The following is a 22,594-nucleotide window of genomic DNA, read 5'->3' on the forward strand; positions in this document are numbered from 1 at the left end:
ATAACGTATTTTGTAATTAAAAAATCTCAAGAAATCACTTCAAGTAGTCAATTGAGTCGCTCTAATATAACAATAATATTAATGAATTTCGAAACGCTGATTTGAAAATATAACTAAAAGAATTTCAAGAATTAATTTTAATAAATAATATATTTTTTTAATTAATGAATTCATATAAGAGCAATAGAATTTTATTCTATCGATAAAAATTATATATCGATTTAAGATTATCGTGTTACGTAATGTTTAAAGAAATTGAGTTCGCCAGAAAAAGGGCACTCGTGAATAGAAGCAGGTTTGTTGTGGTTGTAAGCTTGTTGACCGACGGAGTGGGTCAGTTTCGGATTCACGCCGAAAATATTTCATCTGTATTTCTCTTCACGGCTGATTTTTCAAGATGTGCCCGGTAGTATTGTTGGCTCTGCTGTTTAGTCTTTTAATGTTATTGTTAGAAGTGACTGCAGCAATCAATGTCACGTTTTATCCTACCAACTTAAAAAAAATCATGGAAGAGGAGGAGAGATCTGTTTATTTTTCTGTGTCCGAAAATTCTTTCAATCAACCGAATGAGGTAATATACAAAGCGATTTCAAAAGATCCGGACATTATTGTAATAAATAATGGGACTTATTTCGATTATAATCATAAAAATGGATCATTTTTGGTTCGAGCTCTGTTCTTGGGAAAAACATCTATTCGTGTGGTCCAAGAAGTCAACGGGACTACAAAAGCTATTTCCCATCCTTTAGAAGTCAGCGTGGTTCGCCGTGTTAAAGCTATTTCCCGAGCATTTACAGCGTCAGTTGCAACTTTAGTTTCTTTAAATTATATTAACATGGGTTGTGCTCTGGATTTAAGTGTTGTGAAGGCAGTCTTGAAAAAACCTATTGCTCCATCTATTGGATTTGTGTCACAATATGCTGTCATGCCTCTGGTAAGTTAAATCGTATTGTTGACCCACTCTCGTATCAATGAACTTTCCCAAAACTTAATATTTTCCATCAGTATTGTTCAGTTGTTATGTTTCCTTTCGTGTTGTAGCTCTTAATTCAGTTGTACTATTAATATATTTTTTGATGTTGTATTCTCTTTATGTTGACATTAAACTAATCATTTGCCTTTTTTTCTCTAATATCTTGCATTTGTTTTTAGACATCTTTGAAAATATATTTCCATTGTGTAGATATTTAATTATAAAATTCTTATTTGTAGCTATGCCAGGTTGCATTTACCTGCTAAAGAAGAGCAAATGAAACAATGTCCTTTCTTGTGTATTCAATCCAATACATCATTCATGTATTACATACATTTATTATTGATTTAAGTTCTTGAGATACAGAATATCAAATTGCCTATGCATGGGAGATATTTCATTCATTTCAAATCAAGAATGAAAAATAATTGTAGAATTAAAATGCATACTGTAGAAGGATGGAGAAACACTATATTCATATCAAAAGCACTGTTAAATGTTCTGCGGTTGCTCTTGTGCTTTATTAAGTTAAAGATTTTAGCTGTTTATTTATTTGATTAAAGAATTTAATAATCATGTTTGGCATTCTCAAACATTACTTGTTTGTGCATAGGTTTAGGTGACATATAGTGGCTTGTAAACAGTTTCACGTTGAAAATCGTTTCTTTTACCGCAAAAAAAAAAAAAAAAAAAATCTTTCTTTCTTGTCTTAGAAAAGATCAGAATAGTGTTTATTTTGACCTAGACCTTAAAAGAACTCTAATGATCTTAATCGTATTGTATCTCTAATGCTATTCAAAATTTCTTTATTCATGGAAAGAAATACTTAAATAATTTGCATATCAAATACCTGAAGCATATGTTCAATTTTAAATCCATACTGGCAATTTTCCAATAACTCTTCCTTACCTCATGACCTTTATATTTCCCTTGCATATCATCATAGCACATAATTGAATCTTCCATTTTATTTTATTTCTATAACAATTTTGTTTCTTTTATATAACTTTTCCTTCTTTAAACAATTCATATTTAACTTTTGAAGTATTTTAATGATTCCTGTTCGTAATTGTTTTTTGTTTGTTTTTTTTACTATAAATATAACTTCAGACTGTGATCATAGTCATCTTAACACGATCCAAAATTACATAATTTGTCTTAAGATTGCCATAAAATAAATGGGACAATAAACTTGCGAACTAAGATCATTTTGACAAATAGGCTTCACTAAAGAATATTGTTTATTATATAAATCTACTATAAATATTTTCCCTGGCGCAGTCTGGACTGCAACAAGTTTCTGGCTCTTTCAGCTACACAAGAGAAGCATTTTCATATTAAATGAAATATAAAATGTTTCTTTGTCTCTAGATTATATAATTTGTATAATTATAATTTGTTTTTTTGTAATAAGTAAAATAAAGCAAGTTTTTGATTTTGCAATTTAATCTAGGTTGTTTTTAAAACCTCATTTTATTGATTTAACGTAACAAACCAATGATTTTTGATAAAAGGAAAATGTTATAGTTTTTATTAGTGAAAGCAACCTGGAATATTTAAGAATTATTTGAGATGGAAGTTTTTTCTTAGCTCTTAGTTGCTATTAAGAAGATAGGTTGTCTTCCTGAAGGGATTTCAGGGGGAAATTCTCCATATTTGCATTTTACTGTGACAGATATTTTACTGCCAACCTAATCAATGGAAGCAATTCAATGCTAAAGTGTGTATCTGTCTATTGATTTTTGATTAAATTTAGCTAATAGTGCAGTTAGCAAAGAATTCTTTCCTGCTTTAGAATTCAAATGAAAGGAAACTTTTTTTTTCAATACAAATTCTTCAACAATGCCTAATCTTAATTCACTGTGCAGCTGTAGTGCATTTTCAAGAACTTATATTTTTTAGCATACTGCCTTGCAAAATCAACCAATAAGTACTTTGATTTTAATTATTAATTGTTAGTTGATGTAGTAAATATATCTTTGAATTATTTATTATATCAGAATTGGGATTCTGTGGAAACATTCATAGCTGTTAATGTCTGTTGATAATTTAATATCTTACTTTGACTGCTCTAATATATGAATCATTATTTTAATTATTTTTCTCTCTTTTTTTTTTTTTTTTTTTTTTTTTAATATTCTAGTCATTGACTAGAACATTTCCCTTTGCTTGCAAAATTTTATCAGTTTTTTTTAATTGCTAGTTGATTTAAATAGTGTTCCTTTATGAAAACGGAAAAATATATCCAAATAGAAATATTACTATAATTATATTGAAATTTTATGCTATTGAGGGTGTATAAAAGGTTTTTTTTTTTTTTTTTTTTTTTTTTTTTCAGTACTTTTTCAGAATCTGAATCTTTTCTTCAAATACATGGTTTAAGATTGAAATATTATTTTCCCTGTTTCTATTATAGAATTTTTTTTTTTTTTTTTTTTTTTTGCAGGTTGCATATGGTTTAGCTCGATTATTGTTTGATAATGTCATTCTTCAGCTGGGTTTGTTCACATTTGGATGCAGTCCTGGTGGAGGTGCCAGTAATATGTGGACTGTACTATTGAATGGAAATCTCAATTTAAGTTTGACCATGACATTCATCAGTAATTTGGCAGCATTAGGTAAATATGAAATTGCTTAGTTCAAATATTTGTCATAAAATGGAGTTAATTCAATTGAAAAACACTTGCATAGTGTCGGATACTGCACCGTATAATATTACTTTTCTTCAAAATTGTATAATTTTCCCGAGATTAAATAACTGCAGTATATTATATAAGTAGGTATCTTATCAACATAACTGTCATTTCAAATTAAATTATTACTTCATTGAAGTTATATTAATTAATTCAAAAAGCTGTTCTTAGAAAGTCATATTATTTCATGTTTCTCTCTAAATAAAAAGTCCAAACTTATTTTATGAAAGTAGAAATTCAGTTAGGTAAATTTGTATTTCTTTAAAAATTTCTAACTTAAAAATATCTCTTCTTTATCCTATTTATAATTTATGGAAATTGCTGTTAATTAATAAAGAATTATTTTCTTTAGGTATGATGCCACTGTGGCTTTTTACTTTGGGACGTAGCCTATTCTCGGAAATTGCTACTGAAGTGCCTTTCAAGAATATTTTACTTTCCTTAGTTTCAATGCTCATACCACTTGCAATAGGCTTAGCCTTTCAGAAATGGCTTCCTCGTGTTGCAAAGTTTTGCAGGAAAATACTTGCTCCTGTTTCCATTTTTATGATTCTCTTCATTATTGCATTTGGCACCTATGCAAACCTTTACATGTTCAAACTTTTCACCTGGAACATACTCATTGCAGCCTCGGCTAATGTGTGGCTAGGATTCTTTATTGGAACCCTGCTTTCAAAAGCTTGTGACCTCAATCTCCAGGACATTATTGCAGTTGCTGTTGAGACTGGGGTCCAAAACACAGGAATTGCAATTGTGTTGCTAGGGTTCTCTCTAGAACAACCAGAAGCTGATCTTGCAGCAGTTGTACCTGTTGCAGCTTCCATAATGACACCATTACCTCTTCTATGTGCATACATCTTCATCAAAGCACGCAACAAATATTTTCCTAAAGCCCCAGAATCTCATCTTTATGTGATGGATGATGAAGAAGAAAAAAAAGTTCTTCCTACATCAAGTAGTATTGATTCCAAAATCCTGGCATAGATAAGATAAATATAAACTAAGGTTAGATAACTGGCAAAAAATTTGGAGAACCTTATTTAATCTATACTGCTATCAATAGAACCATTTAGTGATTACTTGTTATTGATGTTTATTACAAGTAACCACTAACTATTTCCAACCTTTTTCATCAGCTATAAAGAAATTCCCTTCAGTTGTTTAAAGGAATAAAATCTGTTAGAGAAACAAATTTTGTCCCTTTTAATGAGCCTGGTAAAAATATTTGTACTTCAGATGAGTATAAATATTTTTGTTATAAAAGAACTGCACTAAATTTCATCTAAAATATTTCTAATGGCAGTAGAACAAATAGCTTTTTTGTTTGTTTGTTTTCTAAGAAACATCATTAAAGTCAGAAAAATTGCTTTCATGGTAAGGAATCAATTTGAATTCTATACTGAATAATTATCTGCTTTGTTATAACTTACCATAATGTAAACTTTTACTCAATAAGGTAGGATGTACTGGAATAGTACTGATAAATAATTACTTTATATAGAAGCAATAAAAAATTTCCAAGTGTATTTTTGAAAGAAATATTATATTTATTAGGAGTTTCAGTAGGTAGGTATCTTGGAAGATTTCAAGAATTTGTTATCATTAAGAGTAAGTTCTCCAAATTTTAGCCAGTTGATTTTTAGTGAAATTCTAAATACAGTGGCAAGGAAGTAATATTAAATTTTCCATGTGATAGTGTTTTGTGCTTTACAAGCATAAGAGAAGCTATTGTGCATGACAGTATGTACTACATTGTAGAACAAGGCTTATATATTTATATACTTAGTATCTATGCTTTTATTTAGTTGTAAATGTTTCATTTTTAAGTAATCTCCTGTACTTAAAGTAGATTTTTTATTAATATTAACAAAAGATATATGTCTTAGTGTTATATATTTGGTTGATTATCAAAATAAAAAAAAGTGAGGCATCGAGATATATTCCTTCAGTATATTCTGAGAAGTGTTTGCATATTATATATATATATATAATATAATATATATATATATATATATATAAACTTATTGTGTACCATGAGAACTATTCCTGCCATTAGGCGTGATAGTAATTGATGAAATCAGTATTTTTTTACCTTTCAAATGAATAAGAAAACTGTCTATTTTTCTGCTAGCTTTCTGTACTTCATTAGATGAATGTTATTGCCACGAAGAAATTTTGGGACAAATGACACATTCCTGCTTTTGAGACAGTTACAATACAATACCAAGTGCAGCAACTATGTGCAGTGAGGTTGAGAAGAAATTTTAGCTTTATCAGAACCAAACTTTCAGGGGCAGGGAGGAATATATGATGGCTTGTATTTCATATAACATAATATTTATTTAATATACATATAAATGAAAATTTAGCAAATGCAAAATTTTAAACTAATTTACTCTTTAAAAATAGTTTGGAATCCAAGCAGAAAGTTTCATACAGTGTGTCATTGGCTGACAAATGATTGTTTTCACAATCGGCAGTGCTATGGGAAAACTAGATAATTTCTTTCACAGTTTTCCATTATTGAAAATGAATAAAAATATTCTTCTATATACTTGTATCAGTAGATAGTCTGATACACTGGCAGGAATAGATTTCATGGCAGACAATATTTATTGTGTATTATTTTCTTAATATATATTTATGTGATAAGTGACACAATGTGATTTCAAAGGTGTTGAAATGTTGTAATCAGATAATTCCTGGTGAATTTAGGAAAATATTTATTTAAATTTGATGGTAGTATTTATTATCAAATATATAAAAATATATTTTATTTTGATTTTTATTTTTATCTGTGATCGAGCTTCTAGACATTTTTGAGATATTAATATTGTGCTCTATCCAGAAGGGTGCATTTTGCTTAAAAAAAATTGCTGGTAAAATATTTGTTTAATAACAGAATATTTATTGTGAATTGACTATCTGCTGATAATGGAGAAAAACTTTATTTGAATATGAATGTTTTAATTGTTGAATCTCTTTCATTCGCAAATAGCAATAGCATTTACAAAATTTCATTTCAAATATTTTTCCTTTTGTAAACTTTTATTCAAAAAAAAAGATCTATAGTTTTATGTTTTGTAAAAGCAAATTTAAGTATTTTTAGAATTCCCATTTGTTTTGTGTTTTTAATTATTTATAAAAAAAATTGCATTTAAATATTTATTTTAAATTTGAAAGTTAAAATATTTTTATTGATATTGGCTTTTTTTCTGAGGCATTTTGCTTTCTTTGAACTGTTTCTTTTACTTCTGAGGGGGGGGGGGAGACTGCATTAAATAAGAAATCTTAATGTTAAAATATTAATAAAAAAGTTTGTTGGTTTATATACTTTAAAATATCATTACATTTTGTTTTACTTTAACATTGATTATTATATTATTTTTTTCATAAGATATAAACTTTATTATTTATTCATTTTATCAAACAGCAATTTTTCTGGATTTCAAAATCAGTAGGGTTTAATTGTTATATAAATTACAAAAGTAATTCCATAAGGAAGAAATTGTTATATTGTGAGAAAATTTTAATTAATGTATTGTAAAATGTCAAATCGATTATCCTACTTACGTGTTATTGATTGTTGAAATGTTGTATTCTATTTCAATTTTATAAAGTAATTCATCGTCTATTAAATGTAAGTTTGTGGAAATAAACAAGCTGTAGGAATGCCATTAAGAAATCAAATCATTGAAACTTTCCATTACAGCAATAAAGGGCACAATTCATCTAAGTATTAAACTTGTATTATTTTTATGTTAAATGGAACAGGATTTCTTGACTATTTGGTGAATTAATGCATACTGAGAAAACAAAAGGGATGAATAGAAATTTTATTAATATTAAAGCATATAGGTTATGGATTTATTTTCTTTTAAATCCCTCCACAAAATAATGATTTTTTATGTCTGGAATAAAATGTTAAATTTCTTCCACTCCAGTTTTCAGTTTTGAAAAGAAATGAAATTTTTCAATGTAATGTAGTTATATAAGACTAGACCATTTAATGTGCTATAAATGTTACCTGCTAGAATTTATAGTCTTTTTTTTTTTAATTTACTAAAAATTGTTAAAAAAAAATAAATTCTAGATAAAATCTTATTTTTTTTTCTATGTAAGATATTACTATTAATAAAATTCTTTTTTCTCTAGCTTTTTTTATTTATTATATGTGTAGAAAAAAAGAAATGAGTAAGAGTATTAAATTCTTAAGATGTTTACCCTTATCAGTGTAAGAAAAAGCATATAAGAACATAACAAATGATCATAAAAATGAAAAATATTGCAAATATAATTTCAAAAACAATTGAAAAGGTTGATCCAACCAATAAATTTCTTTTATTAATTTGATTGTACCTATTATATTTAATATTTGTCCAATTGTATTTTATTTTTAATGAATGATTAATGTTGCAATGGCTTGGTTGTCAAGGTGAATTCTTGACCTGAAGTTTCAAAGATAAGAAACCCAATTCCACCAGAAATCAACCTTGTATACAAACCTGGCTCATGTTACATTGGGGAGAGGATCAACTGTTTAATATTTGTTTACTGAGAAAATTTGGTGAAAGAGTAAGCTGATTATGGCAAAAAATTTATGGGTACATTTCGGCCAAGAAAAAATTTCGCCAAATTATAAAAATATACTCATGTGTATTATTATTTATTATGAAAGATTTTTTGGTTGTCATGAAAATCAACAAGTACCAATTTATGTATATCCCAATATAGCTCCAAAATGGGACATTGGTGATTTTTATAACAAAAACGTCCACCACAAATATATATACATAATGATTTATAAATTTAAGGAACTTGTGAATTCATAGTGTGTAATACTTAAAAGTTATGTTGTATACCATCAGAGTATATATAAGCTCAGAATAACTAACTTGATTTTTTTTTTTTTTTTTTTTTTTTTTCCAAATTTTAATTTTAGAAAATCGTGTTTGTTTGATTGTGCTATATTTTAGCTTTGTTAACAGTATTTTATCTAGATATATTTAGAATTATTAATTTGAAATTTCTGTGTAATTCAAATTTTTTAGTTTGACTTTTTTTGTAGCAATGTTTCTTTCTTAGTTTATAATTGAATCTCAATGATATATTTACTATCCATTTTAGACTGATGTTAGCACAATTTGTCCCTAGCACAAAATGACCACCTTTTATTGTTGTGATTGTGAATTTGTTAAATTTGAAATTATACTTTTTTGTAATCATTATTTTTAAAGCACTAATGAAATATTTGTGTTACAGCACATATCTTGTATTTTTTTAATAAATGTATCCCACCTTTCAATTGTAACAAACCATCCTCTTCTTTTTGTATTGTAGTATATTAAGTGTGCCATATTGCATTTATATATTTCTGTATCTCAATGCAGGAGTTAAAAAAATTGCAATAAATTCCCTGGTATTTATTCATAAAGCATTGTGTGTATATTTATTCATAAAGCATGGTTGCATGTATTATTCACAAAATATTGTGTATCTTTAAAAAAACAGCTAGAGTTGTCTTTCCAAAACTTTCTCATATTCTCTCTTATAAAGCTGTTATCCCACTGAACGCTTTGCATGGCATTGGCGTACAATGGGTACGAAATATTAACCTTTGATGTAAATTTTTAGTGAATTCTACCGTGTAATCCTTGACGAGTTGGCGATTAATCCCTGCCATACGGTGCAATATCCGAAAATCAAATTTGTCTTTTAGAAGCTTTTTTCCCAACCAATAGAAACAAAAAATTTGACACCGAGCTACAATTGTAGTCACAAAATTCCATATTAAATCTAATATATTTAAATCATTGTTTTTTGAGTTATCACGTGTACATGTTTCTGAAAGTACAAACCGACAGACTGCCAATCCCTTGGCGGATATTTGGCTTAAAATTTGACAGGTGCCTAGATTATAGATGTTAATTTTTTATATCGAATTTTATCTATCTAGCTGCCTCCATTTTGTAGTTATCGTTTTAAATTATATTCGAACTAACGGGCAGACAGACTTCCTCTGAGCGGAGTTTTCTCAAAATTGAATAGATATCTACAAATTTGGTAGCAAGACCGTATGCCAAATTTCATCTTTCTGGATCGAAGCGTTTTTTATTTATCTTTGTCACAAGTAGACTGAAGGACATTTTCCAAAAATGCGTTGTTTGAGCTCAAGAAGATCTAAAACGTGGTGATTCGTCAAAATCTCGAGTTCGAATTTTTTTAATGATTACTATGCTTCCTCTATATTGCGTATAAGAGAAAGTAAAAATGCAAATCCCCCACTGAACCTTAATGAATCTGTTATCGTCATTCTTCTGATCATATGTGGAAAAGCTTAATTAAGTGATAACATTCGAGCTTCGAGACTTCCATGTTCCGAAACCTGATTTCTCTATAAGATTCACCATGCATGCATATATACTTCGTGCACTTTCAATCTGATGTCGAGTTTTACCCAAAAAAAATTGGTGCTATATACTCTGTTAATCTTTTTTTTTTTTTTTTTTCGTAATTATCGATTCTTAACGCTTGGGCTAATTTAAAAATAATTTTGTATTGGTGGTGGCTCGTCTTGGCAAACTGCAGAGCTGTAGCACATTCTAAACTTATATTTAAACGCTTGTTTTATTGTTTTTTTAAATGCTTATTTTTCCACATTAACAGTTCGATAAGCAGCGAAAATGGAAATAAAATAATGAAGATAGAAAATGAAAGAGATTTTATGTTTTCAGGAAAACCAACAAAAGAAGACATCACAATTCGCTCATAACTAAAACTGATAATGCAACTAAGTGAATGAAGTGATATTGAAAATTATTCTTTTTTTCTCCCTATTCTAAGCAAAATTTGCCTTGTTTCTTGGTTTATTTTTCTTGTTATTTATTATTTTGTTTCGTTTCCGCAATTGCCCTAGGGGAAATTTTTCTGCTTTAATATTTGTGATTGTTTAGAAAGCAAGGAAAAAATGCCGACGCGAGTGGATATAGTTATTTCCACTATTGTCATTCCGTTTCTTGATGTCAATGAAATCATCGAATATCTGCCGAGACAGGAAAAATGATAAGGAGAAGGGAGGTGAAAAATATGAAAACCTCACTCAGACCGAAAAAAAATAGCGAAGGAAGAAGCAGACATAAGATTACTTATTTTCATAAAAATTGCAGAGAAATGTCTTTCACTGCTTGTTGTTTTGGAACTTTATTGCCCTTCAATAAATCTGGAAAATTATTTTATAGATAAACAAACATTTGAAATAATGTGACATCACACTGAGAAATGCGTAATGTTCATGAGAAAATACGATAATGTCGAAAAGTCCTTCATCTTCTTAAAATATAAAATTATATGTATGTGTTCGCTTTCATTTTGATATGGGTGAGTTTCGGTGTTATATATTTAATTGTTGGCGATAGATTGGGAAACATAGTCATTTGACTTCGTGTATCGTACTTCCTATAAATGTCATCTCAAAACATCAGCAACAAGAAAAATGTATTCAGTTTCTAGAAAAATCGTTTTTCCGGCATTAGCGAAGCTCTATTGCCGGTGGTTAAGAGAGATTCTACGATTTTAAATTGTATTCGTTTTGTTCACTTCATTTTTGAGTTACTGCGTTTCAACAAACAATTCCAAAAAGTATATTTTATGATTCGGAGAGTCTAAAACCCTAGAATTCATTAAAATCACAATTTTGCACGATTATCATTCGTTCTCTTTATAATTCCTTTACGAGAAAGAAAAAAAAAACATTTAAATCTTTGTTACGCTTCTATATATTTGAAATATTAAGGAAAACGAACGTACCAGTCCCCCACACCATCAGTTTCACCAATTTTTTTCTCATATGAAAACTCACGACCTTTAGATATACCATCTCTTTTCGCTTATTTTCCATCGGTCTTTACTTTCAAAAGAAATTTCAAGAACATTATTTCATTGTGCATAAAATCTTGACAGATTCCCCCAGCAAAACTACTATCCCGAATTCAAAGCTTTTAATTTTACATGAAAGTTAGTTCTTGACACCTAGAGATGTCATCAATGGCCGCTTGATTTTATCCACTCTATTTTCTGAAGTAGTTTCAAAAATATTACATCATAGTATAGTCTCTATGGTGAAAATATTTGACAAAATCCTCCAACTACAAGTACTGCACCGGTTTCGAACATTTCTATTTCATATGAAATTTCATGACCACGGATCAATGGTCGCTTTGTCCCTCCCCCTACACAGAATCCTAAAATCTTGAAAAAATATAGAAAAATAAAATTTTGTCAGCAGTTTTGACCGACTTCATCATTTTGGAGGCAATGCCAGTCAGTCAGAATTCTGTATATTTACTTTTCAAATTTAATTTAAAACAGTGTTTTCTTTTATTGTGATAAAATGTAACTGAGTTATGATGTGATTAAAGCTGGTTGATATTATTTGATTGGCAAATTGAATTGATTGATATTATTTGGCTAGCAAACAGCTGGTCGTTGAAGCAGTTAGTATTGTGCTAATTAAGAAAACAATGTATTAAAGAGTAGTCAACTTTGCAATTTGAACTATGTAGTATAGAAAAAAAATATCATCACAATTATGAAATCATCATGATAACAAAATAGCGGAAATGATTTCCTCAAAACATTCTTGCAAACTATCTATTAAATATGCTTATGTATTACTACTACCTTATGCCATTGGCGAACAATAGTTACGAAAATCTTATTAGAAAAAAGGATTATCCTATCCAAAAAGTATTTTGAATGCCTTTTTTCCAATCCATTAAACTAAAATTGAACATAGAAATATAATTGGGTACAACCGGAGTTTAACCCCCTGCTTGGTGCAATTTTCAAAAATCGCCAACTCGCCAACAACGGTCTTGCGCCGTGTTTTTCGAAATGTTCAAAAGCGAGGGAGCAGTTGTCCAATCATAGCACATAATAAAGGCGAAAGATAATAGGTTTGCCAGGCTGGAGGTTGCCAGCTTTGGCGCGTTATCGCAACTTGGCGAAGAAGGGGGTTAAACTCCGGTTACCCTATAATTGTACTCTGAAAATCAGTGCCAAATTTCAAATATTTAAATGACTGCGTTTTTGAGTTATCGCGTTTAAATGCTTACGAAAGTAAAATTGTTAAGCGATCAATCCCTGGACAGATTTGGTTACAAATTCATTATTTATTTACACTTTAGATGACAAATTTCTGTACCAAATTTTATTCCTCGAGCTCACTTCATCTTGTAGTTATCGTGTTAACTTGTATCTGGACAGACAGACTTCCTATAAATGGATTTCGTTCAAACTTTGAGAGGAACCTCCAAATTAAGAGACCATATACCAAATTTCATCCATTTAACTCAAAGTGTTTCTGAGTTATCATATTGACAGATAAACCAACAAAATTCCACAAGTATATTTTTGGAATTCACGGAGATCTGAAACATTAGATTCGTCAAAATTTCAGTTTTACATTTTTTGACGGATATAATATTTTCTCTTCGTATATGAGAAAGTGACAAATAAAAATTTTAAATAAATTTTATATTATGCATGACATAATAAAATATATATCGCTCTCTTGATTAATGAAAATACCATCAAAATTCATTCTACTGTGTCTGAAATACTCGGCAGATCATATTTTCATTTCATTTTATCTTTGCCAGAACTTTCCAGTTGATTTGCTAATTTACGACATGCCAACAGCTATAGAAATATTTACTTTTCTATTTCAAGGAAGCGCCTGAGAGAAAGATTTCTGCCATTAAAAGCAGTCTTAATAACTGAAGGTTTTATGGCCAGCAATCAAAGTAAACGGTAATGGAAGATGCCTGCTAGTCAGAAAAATCATTCGTCACGTACTTGCGGTTAATATGGGTTGCAACATAACGAAGAAATTTTTTATTATATCATATGAAGTATGCATAATAAGGAATATTTTAATTTTCGGAAAATTCGACAGCGAAATTTTTCATATTTTAGATCAACATAAATCCAAATAAATTTTTTTTTAAAATTGTTACGTAATTTTATTTGGCTATTCAAGTAATGTAAACATGATAGTTCAACTAGAAGAAATATTATTCAAATTTCGTTAAGAATTTCAGAGTATGGCCGTTTTTTTAATACTATTATTATTTTCGTCAAATAGAAAAGTCAATAAAATAGAGAAACGGTGCCAAAACCAAAATTTCGTTCACGATTTAACATTACATTACAATATTGATGTAAAGAGGATATCTCAAAATGTATGCGTTTAACTTATTGCATTCATGTACGAAAGTACGGATAGACACCTCTATAACAGTTTGAAGAAAAATTTGGTATACATTTTTGCAATAATAGTTTTTGTTAATGACAAATTTCAGTTACCGCAAAAGCAATTTCTTATGAAAATAAGTGACATGTTTTCATCATAAATAAAAACAAACTCTGGCAGCGGTGGGATTCGAACCCACGCCTCCGAAGAGACTGGTGCCTTAAACCAGCGCCTTAGACCGCTCGGCCACGCTACCGTTGTAAGGTTGCCACAAGTATCCCAATATATCACAAAACTTCAATGGCAATTCAAAACCAGATTTAACTAACTCTGAAATTGGAACTTTCGCTCAAGGCGAATGAACCCAAAACGGAAAGAGATAGAAATCCCGCGCTTGAGGGAAATCCAACTCAGCAGATAACTTATCAGTTTCGTCGTAAGGTGAAGGGCGTATAGCTAGACGGTGAGAGATAAAAATAAAATGTGGGTAACTGTTGGAACAAATAAAAGAACAATAACTAAATACAAAGGAGCATCATTATTACATTTCGTTTATGAGATCAAACATTCCTCCTAAACATCAAAGATTTTGTGACTTGATTTCTCGTTTTAAACATATATCTTCAAAAAATGCTGTTAGTTTATAAAGCCAGAGTGTCATGCCTGTTCTAAATTGAATTCTTTCCTTCCAAATCTTTATTAACTTTTTTGATAAGTGGGAAGTTACACCAGCTTACATAAGTTCTGGCTTATGATGTTTGTAACCCAACTTGATTCAGCATATATTAATATGCTCATGACTCAAGAACTCATGATAAACGGGAAACTTAACACTCTTTGAATGTTTCAGCACTTGAAATCTGGCATGATTGAATTATAGATAATGTTTGTCTTCTTGGAGGATTTTCAAGGGAAATTAATCCACATTTATATTTTGATTGTAAGAAAGTTAGAGGTGGGGGGAGATTTACATAAGCCTACCAGCAAGCAGCAATTTGTTACTAAAAAAGCACGATTATTCCTCTAGTTTATCAGTAATTCTATGTAAAAAAGCTGCCAGAAGATAGAACTCATAAGCTTCCTCTCTGGTTCATGTTCTCAGCTTTTCCAAGTTATGTTATATACCAAAGGCTATCGATGGCGTTACGTATTCTCTTTTGCTCTATTAATTTGTTTTACTTTCCCCTCAACTTTTTTTTTCTTTCGTTAACTAGAATTTCTTTCTGGTTTCGCTTTCATGTTGCTCCGATGGAAACTCGCCTCATTAATATTCACCCGCTTTCTTCTACTTGAATTTACACATTAAAACAAAATATGGCTATAATTTTCTAAAATGCAATAATTTAGATTGTTTAGAGGTAAAGCTGCTTTTTAAGAATTGTATTTTAAATGCGTTCTCTAAAAAAATCTTTTTTGCATCAGAGCTTGTTTTTTCTGTACGGAACAGACGAGTTAACAACGAGTTACGGAACAGACAAGTCTGAATGATAAGCTGTGCATTTTTACTTTAAAGTTGAGTTTCTGCATCTCATTCTTATGCTCGAAATTTCCTTCTCTTACTATTATAATCATCGTTTTTTACTAATGCTGATAATCAGCAAATATATATGGGCGGCCCCATCATTTCTGAATAATGTTATCCATGTTTCTGAGTATCTTGGGCTTTAAAAAGAGTTCTGAGGATGCAAATATTCGTTTTGAAAGTAGAGATTTCATCAAAAGAAAGCAAATACAGCAGCCAGAGAATATATTTAACAAAAGATGTACCTATTTAGATATACCATCTGATATTGGATATGACAAATTAACTAACAAAATTTGTAGAAAGTCTCATGCAGATTGTTTAAGAAATAAAAACAAATTATAATAAGTTGAGCAGTTTTTATCGATATATAATCACATTAGAAATAAACAATAAGGGCTCAGAATTCTACGTATAAAAAATCAAAACTAACCATTTGAAAACGAATCGAAACAAAGACTGATCTACAAATAGAAAAAAATATGCAGTAAATACAAAATAAGAAAATTGCTGAGAGAAAATAAAAGAAATAATTTTGAACAATTCCGTGAAGGAAGTATATATTGGAGAAGTATAATAAAAATTGCAAACATGATCTCATTGATCTTTGCTACAGCCTATCATAAAATCTGTAAATAAAATGTAAAGTTTACAATTTTATAATTAACTTTTACTCATGCTTAACTTTATTCACATGCGTAAAAAAACACGCCCTAAATCACTAAAAACAAATCACACGTTAGGATGTCGCATAGGCGAGTATAATATTTAAACTCCGTCCAAACTTAAGGAACGCCGCTGGACAATTATATATATTGAAACTTGTAGCACTAATTTCACAGAGTTGAAATAGATGTATGGCATTTTTTGAACAAGAATCTTTCGAATTTTACAGATTTTGCCCAATTTCAAAATTGTGTTGTAATCCTTTATATATAAATATATATCTTTTAAAAACTTATATTATTTACTCCTAAACTTTCATTATCGAGTCATGTCTCCGATCAGACGAGGACGTGAACTCAAAAAAATTGATCGTAACTATATCCAGACTGTGTGATTGCTTTTAAAATCTGAACATCACGATGCATCTCTTTCTAAATCTATTTTTATTCAGGATTAAACGATATCGGTGTCACTTGATACGAAAGCATTTCATATTCAAGTATTTTTCAGAATTTTAAGTGCATTATCATCTGAAATAAGTAACTTCCTTGCAATTTCACAGACAATTATGCGGCTGTCTTCTTTCACGGCAGCTGTATTTGTCATTCATTTCACAGCGCAAGGTGAAGGATATTAATCCCTTTCCATTCAAAAGGAAAGATGGGGATATTTAAAATACTTTAAGCATTGAAACGCTGTTGTTGATAAGTGACTTCAACCTCTTTATTACTGTTATATTCTATTAAAGACAGACGAAAAATTTTCAAAGCTGAATGCTGTCCATAATGATTTGATTTCATTTTTAATAAACAAATGGCGATTAATCGTCATTTGTCTGTTCTATATTACCAAAACAATTCGGTAGATGCTTCCGGATACTTTTTTTAAAAAATTCTATAATAAGTCATCATTTGCATAAAAATATGTTTCATTATTGTATATCACTTAAGTACTTTAATAAATTCATTCTTGGTTTTTTTTTAAACGTTTCACACGTTCTTTAATCCGAAAAATCACATGGTGGGAATTATGTCTGTTTGTTTATCTGCTTGTCGCTCTATCTTCTTTGAAAGCGATCAATTAAAAATTTGACCGAAATGGATGAAATTTGATATGGTGTTTGATTAAATTTGGAGATTTCTTTCAAATTTTCAACGAAATCCATTCTTATATTCGTAAATATTTATTTGCAACTAGGTTAAAAAACATTTTTCATCAGTCTTCTTGAGACTTTCTTCTGTTCATCGACTCCAATACCTAGTTACATTTTGCATTTATGAGAGGTTTTGCATTATGAGGTTAATTTTGTCTCTTTTAAATACAAACAAAGTCAGTTTATACTACGCTTGCAAAATGCAAGACCATCCATCATTCCTTCATTTTTCACTAGAGCAATAAATATTCAAAGAAATTTAAACTTGGATAATATACATATTACACCCAATTCAAAATATCTCAATCCATGCGGTTCGCATGGATTAAAATACTTGAATCCATTTAAAACATTCGATAAGTATAATACAGCTCCTGCAGTTTACTAGCAGCTTTTTGCACATCATCGAAAAATATACAAAAATTTCATTCCAGTGTTCACAGATGGTTCAAAATGCTCTTCTCATACTTCATTTGCTTGCGTTTTTGTCAATTCCATAATCTCATTCGAACTTCATCCATCATGTTCGGTTTTTACTGCAGAAATTTTTGCTATCCTTTATGCATTATCACAAATTTCTAATGGTCCCCCCGACAGTTATATTATTTATTCAGACTCGTTGAGTGTTTTAGAGTCCTTAACATCACTCCATCGCTTCAGCCATGTATTAACTTTTAAAATTCGTGAATTGCACGATAGTCTTACATGTAAAGGCTATTCACTCCTATTTTGCTGGGTTCCCTCAGATGTAGGTATACCGGGCAATGAATTGGCTGACGAGGCAGCGAAATCGGCTACCAGCCTTTTAAATGACCCTATTCCTTTTAACGACATCAAGAGATACATAAAAACCATTCTAAATTTGGAATGACAATCAGAATGGGACAAGAAAGAGGTAAATAAGCTTCATTCTATTAAATATTCCATCAAATTTTGGCTCAGTTTACCTAGCAGAAAATTGGATACAATTATTACACGTTTAAGAATTGGCCATTCGAGACTTACACATAAACATTTGTTGTTGGGGGAGCCCGCCCTTCGATGTACAATATGCCAATGCATTTTGACAGTTCGACACATTCTTATAGAGTGCCCACGTTTTAATTCTCAACGAGTTCAATGTTTTCATTCGCCTCACCTTGTTTTAAAAGACATCCTTAATAAAGTTCCTCATCCTCATCTTTTTACCTTTTTAAAAATGATAGGATTCTTCTATTTTATATGAGTATTGTTCATTCTCTTTTAATGCTTCAAATCTTTACAACAGTTTTTTTTTCTCTAGAATAGAGTATTTGACAGTGAGCAAAGGTTTTGAATAACGTTTTAAAATGTGACCATGTACCTTTTTAATGAACCATATGTTTGCATATACATTATGGTTAGCACTGCATAATCAGAAATGGTTTTAGCGCCAGTAAACTCCATCAAACTCAAACTTGCATTATGAGAGGTTGCATTTTACATTTATTACAAATAATTAGTAAATATTTGACTAGAATATAGTTAATTTATACTCTGTATATTGTTTTCTTCGTGAGTTTCTGTGTGAATCGTAGAAACGCACTTAAAAACTTCGTTGGAATTGACAATTACAAAAAGTATTAATTTCATTTAGCTTTTTATCTAATTAATAATATTTGTAAGTATCTAGTTACATCAGATCGTTATAGATTCATTTCTTTTACAGGACTCAAAAAACAAAAGGTATACATGAATTGAAAGGTTTTTTTACTGATCACAAAATAATTGAATTTGGAAGACAAATATTTTTGGAATTGAGAGGTAATAAAATAGCAGAAGGAAGGGGGGGTCTAAATTATGCCTCGGCAGCAACAGACTCCTTAAACCTCTAAGCCACTCTCCGTTGCAGTGCTTCATCCGGCATCGAGAAATATTGTCACGTAGATACTTTAGAGTGGAACGCAATGGCACACACAAGAAGTAGAGCTAAACCAATTTATTAACTCAACTCAGAGCTGAGAACACAGTGACTGACAAATCTTCTGTTTTTATATTAGCAGGGAAAGTTCCAGAATACTTTTTTGGAGAGAGTAAGAAAAGTCCAGAACAGTTGTCTGGTAAACTAAAGAAATGTCCTGAATCTTCTGGAACATGAAATAAAGAGAGACATAAAATCAAGGAATTAAATACTTACACAAACTGTGAATCGCATTATCTCTAGCAGAATTCGAACTCACAATCTCTTGATTATGAGATCACCGTTACGACCATTCGGCTATGGAGAGTCGACTACATCTTTTCAATGCGGCATTGCTCCCTCCTTAGAAGAACAGCATCTCGATGTTATGACATTTAATTTTTGTGGCTCTAATTCTTGATCGAGTCACAGGGCCAATATAAGTCGTCGCGTCTTCACGGCGAGTAGTCTCATGAGAAATGTCTCTTTCCGGAACATCCATATCTTCATAAGAATGTTGGTCGCCTTGTTCTCTGGAGTCATAGTATGGCTTCAGGCGTAAAACGTGGACAACTTCCTTCGGTTTCTGGTTAACAGCGCCTAAGACCGCTCGGCCACGCTACCCTCTTCCCTCCTTCACCATAGCTAGGATTATTTTTCTTAATTTGAATTTAAAAAAGTTTGAAAGTATTACAATGTAGATATTTATTATATACAAAGCAAAACATCGACACTGGCAGCGATGGGATTCGAACCCACGCCTCCGAAGAGACTGGTGCCTTAAACCACCGCCTTAGACCGCTCGGCCACGCTACCCTCTTCCCTCGTTCACCACAGCTAGAATTATTTTTCTTAATTTGAATTTTAAAAAGTTTGAAAGTATTGCAATGTTGATATTTATTATATACAAAGCAAAACATCGACACTGGCAGCGATGGGATTCGAACCCACGCCTCCGAAGAGACTGGTGCCTTAAACCACCGCCTTAGACCGCTCGGCCACGCTACCCTCTTCCCTCGTTCACCACAGCTAGAATTATTTTTCTTAATTTGAATTTTAAAAAGTTTGAAAGTATTGCAATGTTGATATTTATTATATGCGAAGCAAAACATTGACACTGGCAGCGGTGGGATTCGAACCCACGCCTCCGAAGAGACTGGTGCCTTAAACCACCGCCTTAGACCGCTCGGCCACGCTACCCTCTTCCCTCGTTCACCACAGCTAGAATTATTTTTCTTAATTTGAATTTTAAAAAGTTTGAAAGTATTGCAATGTTGATATTTATTATATGCGAAGCAAAACATTGACACTGGCAGCGGTGGGATTCGAACCCACGCCTCCGAAGAGACTGGTGCCTTAAACCACCGCCTTAGACCACTCGGCCACGCTACCCTCTTCCCTCGTTCACCACAGCTAGAATTATTTTTCTTAATTTGAATTTTAAAAAGTTTGAAAGTATTGCAATGTTGATATTTATTATATGCGAAGCAAAACATTGACACTGGCAGCGGTGGGATTCGAACACACGCCTCCGAAGAGACTGGTGCCTTAAACCAGCGCCTTAGACCGCTCGGCCACGCTACCGTCTTTCCTCTTTCACCACAGCTAGAATTATTTTTCTTAATTTGAATTTAAAAAAGTTTGAAAGTATTGCAATGTTGATATTTATTATATGCGAAGCAAAACATCGACACTGGCAGCGGTGGGATTCGAACACACGCCTCCGAAGAGACTGGTGCCTTAAACCAGCGCCTTAGACCGCTCGGCCACGCTACCCTCTTCCCGCCTTCACCATAGCTAGAATTATTTTCCTTAATTTGAATTTAAAAAAGTTTGAAAGTATTACAATGTAGATATTTATTATATGCGAAGCAAAACATCGACACTGGCAGCGGTGGGATTCGAACACACGCCTCCGAAGGGACTAGTGCCTTAAACCAGCGCCTTAGACCGCTCGGGCACGCTACCCTCTTCCCGCCTTCACCATAGCTAGAATTATTTTCCTTAATTTGAATTTAAAAAAGTTTGAAAGTATTGCAATGTAGATATTTATTATATGCGAAGCAAAACATCGACACTGGCAGCGATGGGATTCGAACCCACGCCTCCGAAGAGACTGGTGCCTTAAACCACCGCCTTAGACCGCTCGGCCACGCTACCCTCTTCCCTCGTTCACCACAGCTAGAATTATTTTTCTTAATTTGAATTTTAAAAAGTTTGAAAGTATTGCAATGTTGATATTTATTATATACAAAGCAAAACATCGACACTGGCAGCGATGGGATTCGAACCCACGCCTCCGAAGAGACTGGTGCCTTAAACCACCGCCTTAGACCGCTCGGCCACGCTACCCTCTTCCCTCGTTCACCACAGCTAGAATTATTTTCCTTAATTTGAATTTTAAAAAGTTTGAAAGTATTGCAATGTTGATATTTATTATATGCGAAGCAAAACATTGACACTGGCAGCGGTGGGATTCGAACCCACGCCTCCGAAGAGACTGGTGCCTTAAACCACCGCCTTAGACCGCTCGGCCACGCTACCCTCTTCCCTCGTTCACCACAGCTAGAATTATTTTTCTTAATTTGAATTTTAAAAAGTTTGAAAGTATTGCAATGTTGATATTTATTATATGCGAAGCAAAACATTGACACTGGCAGCGGTGGGATTCGAACACACGCCTCCGAAGAGACTGGTGCCTTAAACCAGCGCCTTAGACTGCTCGGCCACGCTACCCTCTTCCCTCGTTCACCACAGCTAGAATTATTTTTCTTAATTTGAATTTAAAAAAGTTTGAAAGTATTGCAATGTTGATATTTATTATATGCGAAGCAAAACATCGACACTGGCAGCGGTGGGATTCGAACACACGCCTCCGAAGAGACTGGTGCCTTAAACCAGCGCCTTAGACCGCTCGGCCACGCTACCCTCTTCCCGCCTTCACCATAGCTAGAATTATTTTTCTTAATTTGAATTTAAAAAAGTTTGAAAGTATTACAATGTAGATATTTATTATATACAAAGCAAAACATTGACACTGGCAGCGGTGGGATTCGAACCCACACCTCCGAAGAGACTGGTGCCTTAAACCACCGCCTTAGACCGCTCGGCCACGCTACCCTCTTCCCGCCTTCACCATAGCTAGAATTATTTTCCTTAATTTGAATTTAAAAAAGTTTGAAAGTATTACAATGTAGATATTTATTATATGCGAAGCAAAACATCGACACTGGCAGCGGTGGGATTCGAACACACGCCTCCGACGGGACTGGTGCCTTAAACCAGCGCCTTAGACCGCTCGGGCACGCTACCCTCTTCCCTCGTTCACCACAGCTAGAATTATTTTCCTTAATTTGAATTTTAAAAAGTTTGAAAGTATTACAATGTAGATATTTATTATATGCGAAGCAAAACATT

General features: G+C 31.7%; 1 protein-coding gene and 12 non-coding genes across 13 annotated transcripts; 1 reads left to right on the forward strand and 12 right to left on the reverse strand.

Moving 5' to 3' along the window:
• Positions 1 to 282: 282 nt before the first annotated feature.
• On the forward strand, positions 283 to 9,080 carry LOC129963450 (hepatic sodium/bile acid cotransporter-like). The gene is made up of 3 exons (XM_056077826.1): positions 283 to 934; positions 3,420 to 3,591; positions 4,019 to 9,080. Exons 1-3 carry the CDS (start codon positions 398 to 400, stop codon positions 4,648 to 4,650), a joined length of 1,341 nt encoding a protein of 446 aa, XP_055933801.1. The 5' UTR covers positions 283 to 397; the 3' UTR covers positions 4,651 to 9,080.
• Positions 9,081 to 14,092: 5,012 nt separating this feature from the next.
• Trnal-aag (transfer RNA leucine (anticodon AAG)) lies at positions 14,093 to 14,174 on the reverse strand. The gene has a single exon. It is a non-coding gene; the product is annotated as a tRNA-Leu (tRNA).
• Positions 14,175 to 19,911: 5,737 nt separating this feature from the next.
• On the reverse strand, positions 19,912 to 19,993 carry Trnal-aag (transfer RNA leucine (anticodon AAG)). The gene has a single exon. It is a non-coding gene; the product is annotated as a tRNA-Leu (tRNA).
• A 110-nt stretch (positions 19,994 to 20,103) lies between these two features.
• Trnal-aag (transfer RNA leucine (anticodon AAG)) lies at positions 20,104 to 20,185 on the reverse strand. Its single transcript has one exon. It is a non-coding gene; the product is annotated as a tRNA-Leu (tRNA).
• Positions 20,186 to 20,295: 110 nt separating this feature from the next.
• Positions 20,296 to 20,377, reverse strand: Trnal-aag (transfer RNA leucine (anticodon AAG)). Its single transcript has one exon. It is a non-coding gene; the product is annotated as a tRNA-Leu (tRNA).
• A 110-nt stretch (positions 20,378 to 20,487) lies between these two features.
• Trnal-aag (transfer RNA leucine (anticodon AAG)) lies at positions 20,488 to 20,569 on the reverse strand. Its single transcript has one exon. It is a non-coding gene; the product is annotated as a tRNA-Leu (tRNA).
• Positions 20,570 to 20,679: 110 nt separating this feature from the next.
• On the reverse strand, positions 20,680 to 20,761 carry Trnal-aag (transfer RNA leucine (anticodon AAG)). Its single transcript has one exon. It is a non-coding gene; the product is annotated as a tRNA-Leu (tRNA).
• A 110-nt stretch (positions 20,762 to 20,871) lies between these two features.
• Positions 20,872 to 20,953, reverse strand: Trnal-aag (transfer RNA leucine (anticodon AAG)). Its single transcript has one exon. It is a non-coding gene; the product is annotated as a tRNA-Leu (tRNA).
• Positions 20,954 to 21,255: 302 nt separating this feature from the next.
• Trnal-aag (transfer RNA leucine (anticodon AAG)) lies at positions 21,256 to 21,337 on the reverse strand. Its single transcript has one exon. It is a non-coding gene; the product is annotated as a tRNA-Leu (tRNA).
• Positions 21,338 to 21,447: 110 nt separating this feature from the next.
• Trnal-aag (transfer RNA leucine (anticodon AAG)) lies at positions 21,448 to 21,529 on the reverse strand. Its single transcript has one exon. It is a non-coding gene; the product is annotated as a tRNA-Leu (tRNA).
• Positions 21,530 to 21,639: 110 nt separating this feature from the next.
• On the reverse strand, positions 21,640 to 21,721 carry Trnal-aag (transfer RNA leucine (anticodon AAG)). The gene has a single exon. It is a non-coding gene; the product is annotated as a tRNA-Leu (tRNA).
• A 302-nt stretch (positions 21,722 to 22,023) lies between these two features.
• On the reverse strand, positions 22,024 to 22,105 carry Trnal-aag (transfer RNA leucine (anticodon AAG)). Its single transcript has one exon. It is a non-coding gene; the product is annotated as a tRNA-Leu (tRNA).
• A 110-nt stretch (positions 22,106 to 22,215) lies between these two features.
• On the reverse strand, positions 22,216 to 22,297 carry Trnal-aag (transfer RNA leucine (anticodon AAG)). Its single transcript has one exon. It is a non-coding gene; the product is annotated as a tRNA-Leu (tRNA).
• Positions 22,298 to 22,594: the final 297 nt, after the last annotated feature.

The sequence above is a fragment of the Argiope bruennichi genome, chromosome 3 (assembly GCF_947563725.1).
Source record: "Argiope bruennichi chromosome 3, qqArgBrue1.1, whole genome shotgun sequence".
NCBI classification, from domain to species: Eukaryota; Metazoa; Arthropoda; class Arachnida; order Araneae; family Araneidae; genus Argiope; species Argiope bruennichi.